This window comes from Gossypium hirsutum, chromosome D12, assembly GCF_007990345.1.
Source record: "Gossypium hirsutum isolate 1008001.06 chromosome D12, Gossypium_hirsutum_v2.1, whole genome shotgun sequence".
Lineage (NCBI taxonomy): Eukaryota > Viridiplantae > Streptophyta > Magnoliopsida > Malvales > Malvaceae > Gossypium > Gossypium hirsutum.
In genome coordinates this window covers 46,344,830-46,350,950 of record NC_053448.1, presented here as the reverse complement: position 1 = coordinate 46,350,950, position 6,121 = coordinate 46,344,830, and the positions used below count along the sequence as shown (strand labels likewise).

Below are 6,121 nucleotides of genomic sequence, written 5' to 3'. Positions count from 1 at the left end.
ACCTTTTCCTTTCCCCATTGAACCCAAATTCACCATCCAAAAACCCTAACTTTTTTATAACCATTGATAAGGAAGTGGTAAAGAAAGAAAAATGGAGGAGATGAAATAGAGCTAATTTGAGTCAAAAAGAAGATGAAGGGAATAAAAAATTAAAATTTCTTTACAATTAGTTTTTAAATTTAATTTAATTAAAGATGATTGGGTTTGAGAAATTTTTGAAGTAAGAGGTATTAAAAGTTTTGAAACTATAGAGCTGATGGAGCGAGATTTGAGTCCATCAGTCTGGTTTATGGTCATCAAGTAGATGAAAAATATATTGCAAAATGAGGTGCCAATCACCTTCATCATCTGTATTACACTTCATTTCTTTATATATAACTACATCCTTCCCTACATTTTTATAGGATTAATCCCTTGAATTTATGCTCAACATTAAACTGGGATCTATTTGGTAGGAAAAGAGAGATGGGGAGACTAAAGCATTTTCAGAAACTCACATATATTATTATTAACATCAAGCAGCGCGCAGAAGCAAAATCAACAAAAAATTCTGGAAATACAAATAATGTGGATAACAAGAATATGTTCAACGACCAATCAGACCCTTATCGATCCATTTGAAAAACGAAAATTTATAGTAAAAAATGCAGACCAACTTCATATATATCCGCTCATGAGAGAAATCCCATGCAAGCCAATGCAAGCCCAACAACGAATCCCAGCCCCATATTCCTTCCGGCTGAGCCTGAATTATCAGCAGAAGCTGGCTCATCTGCGGTTGCTGATGCTCTTGAGTTCGATTTAGACCCTGTCGATGATTTCTTTGTCGCCGGTGAAGGTGCAGCCGCTGGGGATTTAGCTTCAAAAAACTCTTCAGGCAACAACACCTTGTCCGCTTGATAAATTGCCAGAGGTTTCTTTTGATATAATGCGTTGTTAATCTGAGTCTCGACAACCCCGCTTGAGACGTTAACCTGGTTGTTCAGGCCAGTGACGTTGAGGCCGAAATCCTGACCAGCTTGGGTTCTAACGGGGTTGCTAACAAATTGGAGATCGTTCAAGGAGTAGTATTTGGGAATAACGTGGTATAGAACTAGTTGTACTTTCTGTTGTGGGTCCAGGTTATTGACGGTACCAGGTTTGAGGTTGTTGAAGGCATTATCTGTGGGAGCAAAGACGGTAAAGCCTTCAGTGGTGGTTTTCAGTTGAGTTTGTACTTGGCTCCCAACTTGAGTCTGTGCCAAAAGCTGAAGGAAGTAGGTGTATTGGCCATTTTTGTCAAGGATTCCAGTGAAATTCAAGGGGCCAGAGGGGGCAGGGGCGGGAGCCGTTTGAGCTGACACCCCACAAATGAATACTAGAAACAGAGAGAGGAGAATGGGAGAAAGAGGAGATGATGAAGCCATGTCTTTTGGTTTGTGTTGGAAAGGAATATGTGAAGGAGAGAGCCAGTGGGGGGGATTTTAAGGGATAAGATGTAGGGAGTGGGAGTTTGCTGGAATGAGCTGGCTACACTCTAGAGTCTTGAGCAAGACGATCCTCTTTGATACAACAACATAGCAACAATGGGATTATGAAACGTGTTTTAACGAAAAAAGAATTCCTTAATTTAGGTTTGTTTTTTATTTACTTTGTGAAATTTTGATGGATGAAGCAGGGTGGGTGGTTGCCTATTTTAGGTATTATTTAAAGAGCGGATGGTGGTTAATGGCTATCCTCATCCCTTACTCTTTAACATTGGCAACAAATATTAAATGGGTAGGAAATCAGAAGTGGACCAATTGACACTTAAGCTAATCAATCCGGTTGGCCACCACTGGAAATGGAAGAATATTGTGTTGGCAGGGCAAATCACATGCTGCATTCGTCCAAAGCAATAATTGGTCATTTAGTAGCGCTAGTATGCGAGCAACAGCGTTTTCATTTCATATGAATCGACTACTTATTTTAGCACCTAGATTCTAGGAGTCATTTTGGGATAATTGATTTAAAGCAATAGACCAAACCAAACCCAGAGAAGAGCTAATGTTTAGGAATGAGACGATCAATATGAAATGAGGTTGAATTTCAATAGATGTCGGGCTTGCCTGACGGTTTGGTAGTCGATGTCTGATTTGAATGGTTTTTGGAAGAAGCATCTGGCAGCCTGTCTGGGCACCAGAACATGGCTCGTGGGATTAGGATATTCCTTAAATACAGGTACACAATATTCCATGCTCATATGTCCAAAGAAAGGATGTTTATTTACTATCATTGCAGTCTACAACTATCTTCATTTATATTTAATTTAGTCTTTTTATCCAAAAATGGGTAAATTACTTTGCATGTAAAAGAATTATATTTTGATGTTTTATCCATTAACTTTTACACTTATATTCATATTGGCCCTTATTCTTTTATTTGAAGTAAATTGATCACCAATCTTACCTTGCTTATGTAAGACTATTTTGTTTTATATTTTCAGACATATTTTTTTTAAAATTATAAAAATATGTTCTAAAATAAATAAATAAAACACAGAATTCCAAATTAACAAAAATAGAATTTCGAAAAGAAAATATTTTTAAACACATTTTAAAATTTAAAGAAAAATGTTAAATGATAGAAAAAAAATCATTTTCTTAACAACTGATACAAAAATTAAGGTATGGCAAACATAAAATTTTCTTAACTACTCACAAGAAAATAAAGGAAAGCAAAAAGAAACTTGGATAATTTTAAATGAAAAATTATTAATTATATTTAATATTCTTTATACTTTTACCCTCAACCACCAATCTCATGCTATTGTATTGATATATATAATTAATAGGTGAGAGACCAACTCTTGTTAAAACTATAATTGATTATACAATTTCAAGAGAAGTCGCAAACAAGTGTTTGGGTCTCTTCTTCCTTCAAACGCTTGAATATCATCAGCCTAAAAACACTTATAATTCAATATCACCCCTACATATATTTTTAGTTTTGCTCTATAAAACCTATACATACACCATTACACTCATTTAGGTCTAAAGATCCACTTGAAATATGAGAAGTTCAGACAAAAATATGAGATCCAAAAAATGGGATTGGGTAAAATTTATTATCCGTTTTCTATATGGGCCAAGCCTCGGGTAATATTTTAGACACGAGCTCAGTTCGACCCGAATATATTATGTTATAAAAAATGATTATATATATTTATATCTATATTTATTTATATTAAACCACTAACTCAATAACAATTAAACTCATTATCCAAAACCTAAAAAAAAGTAACCCAACTAAATAACCCAATCCAAAATATAAAATTTTAAAATTTATATTTAATACAATAAATTATTTATTATATTTATTTGCGCTTTTAATATAATAAAGCATATATTATATTTATGGTAGTCTTTTTTAATATAAATACTTTTTAATGTGTTAGAAAACTTTTATTTTAGCATTTTTAGTGTATTGAGTGTATTATATTTTTTAAAAAATATATTTTTAAATAAAAAATAATCTAAAAAGTTAAATATAGACAGACCGGGTCAGGTCCGAATTTAAGTAAGGTAAATTATATAGGACATAAATAAATTATATCCATATTTTTTGCCCTAACTTATTATAAATAAAAATGCTATAACAACATTTTTATAACATATAAATTAGTTTTTTATAATAATTTTTTATCATAATTTTAGAATTTTTTAAGATTTAAATAATATATATTATAATTTTATAAAATACACAAGTTACTTTTATAATATAAGCTTTTAGGATTTATAATACACGAATTCTTTTGTCATAACCATTCCAAACACTTATACATGTTCATAGATATAATATATTCTTTTATAAGAGTAACTATTGGGTGGCACTGTACTTTTTTTATTTCACAAACAGCCTTAAAATTTTGACATGTGTTTTTTTTAATATTTTACTATACCCTTATAAGACATTTGTCAAACTCTTTATCCTATTTGTAGAGTTTAAAAACTCCACTAACAATATACTGAATAATTTCTTCTTTTATAACTTGTATCAAAATAATTTTTAAAATTGGATTTGAGTGTAACACCAACGTAATTACTTCAATTCTCACCCTCACTCTAAAAACTGGAAAGTGTAATTAGGGTGCTCCAATTTAGACTTGTCCAAGGATCGGGTAGTCTATGTGACTTGACCCGACTAGAATTGAGCTTGGACAAGGATTTTTGCACCTCAACTCGACACAAATTCAATTTAATAATAATAAAATATTTTTTAAAATTTAAATTTAATTATAAAAGTATATAAAATATCAATTAAAATATTATTTTTAATAATATTTTTTTGAATAGTAAAATTGATTTTTTGGGCGGGCGGTCCAAAAACGGGCTTGAGTTTGAAATTATTGGAACCGAGCTTGGGTCCAACCCAACCTGGCTTAAGGATACCTCTACTCCAATTACACTCAATTCGATGGAACTCACTAATTACAATGATTATTCAAACATACCACCTATATATAATTACAAACAATTTGTAATAGCCTAAATTTTCAGTGGTGTCGGAATGGAGATTCGAGATCACTAAATCTGATAAAAGAGTAGAAAATATTATAAATTTAGTAAGTATAAGTTAAATGTGAAGTTAGGAAAATTTTTGAAATAGTGAATAGTGTACTAGGAATAAATATTAAAATAATTAAAATCAAAAACGAGGTATCGAGACGTCGAAGATTTTAAACCAAGCCATAAATATTTTTAGAAATATTTATAGAGTGTCATTGAGTTGGTATTAAAGTTTCGTTAGAAAATTTTAACGTTTGGATAGTTAATTAACTAAAAAGGACTAAATTGAAAATAGTGTAAAATTTGTTAAATTGTGATAAAAATAGCTTAAGTGACTAATGAGGAGGGATTTAAAAGGCAATTAGGTCCAAATTATATGGGCTGGACGGTTGGGTAAGAAAAATCAGCAGAATGTAAGGAGAAACAGGGGCAAAATTGGAAACTTAACAAATTAAGCATATAAAACAAAGACAAAAGTGAAAATCTAGAGATCTCTTCACAATTTATCAGAAAAAACGCCATAGGAGGTCTGAAACAAGCTGGTTTTTCATATATTTGAATCATGTAAGTTTAATTCTTGATTATTTCTTCTAATTTTTGTGATTTTGATACTTTTACAAATAGGTCCAACTAATTAGTTCATTAGTTTTTGATCTCATGGCTGATTTTTAGAGTTACCATTGATGAGTTCTGGATTTTTATGATGAATAAACATGGAATTAAAGCTTTAAATTTGTTATATGATGACTTTATTAAGTAATTTTGATAGAAATTGATTTTAGGGACTTAATTGTGAAAAAGTTGGGAATTAAGGTTTGGTGTTGCGGTTTTGAATATGAAAGGCTATGAAGTAGTCTAAAATAGTTGTAAAAGGTGTTAATTGAGAAAAATTAGATCAATTGAGGGGTTAATTAAGTAGGGACCAAATTGTAAAAACTGTAAAGTTTGGGGTAAAAGTGTAATTTCGAAAATTAAAGGGCATAAATTGTTAAATGAATTAGAATTGAATTAAATGTTGATGAATGAATAAGTTTTTATTTTATATCGAGAACCCGAAACAAGTCAAGGAAAAGAAAAAGTAGCCGATTAGCCCCTGAACTTTTACAAATTCTGCAAATCGATCTAGGTAAGTTCATATGGCCGAAATTTTATGATTAAATGTTAATTTCATGAATTATATAATGTATGATGAAATATATATTTATTGATGAAATGAAAATAAAATAAAAATGCGAAAACTGAACAAATGATCAAATTGAGCGGAACGCCGGATTTGAGTACTTCTGATCAAGTGACAAAGTGATAAGTGGTAGCTTTAACTACACTTATCTGATCAAGTGACAAAGTGATAAGTGGTAGCTTTAACTACACTTATCTCATCAAGTGATAAGTGATAGCTTTAGCTACACTTATCTGATCAAGTGACAAAGTGATAAGTGGTAGCCTAGCTACACTTATCTGATCAGGGACAAGTGATAAGAGATCGTATGGCAAAGTGAAAGTGAAGTACTCAATTTTCCGTAATCGTTCCTTAATTTTGATCAAGGATGGTAAGTGACAAATGGGCCCAAAGAAATTATGGTAAAAGAATAAGT

The 6,121-nt window shown here is 31.2% G+C and overlaps 1 protein-coding gene across 1 annotated transcript; it reads right to left on the bottom strand.

The window, feature by feature from the left end:
- Nucleotides 1-482: 482 nt before the first annotated feature.
- LOC121224152 (fasciclin-like arabinogalactan protein 9) lies at nt 483-1,720 on the bottom strand. The gene has a single exon (XM_041106892.1). The coding sequence runs from the start codon at nt 1,404-1,406 to the stop codon at nt 672-674; it is 735 nt and encodes a 244-aa protein (XP_040962826.1). The 5' UTR covers nt 1,407-1,720; the 3' UTR covers nt 483-671.
- Nucleotides 1,721-6,121: the final 4,401 nt, after the last annotated feature.

Excerpts from the sequence above, each read along its gene's own strand:
- LOC121224152 (XM_041106892.1), bottom strand. The coding sequence starts at position 1,406 with ATGGCTTCATCATCTCCTCTTTCTCCCATTCTCCTCTCTCTGTTTCTA.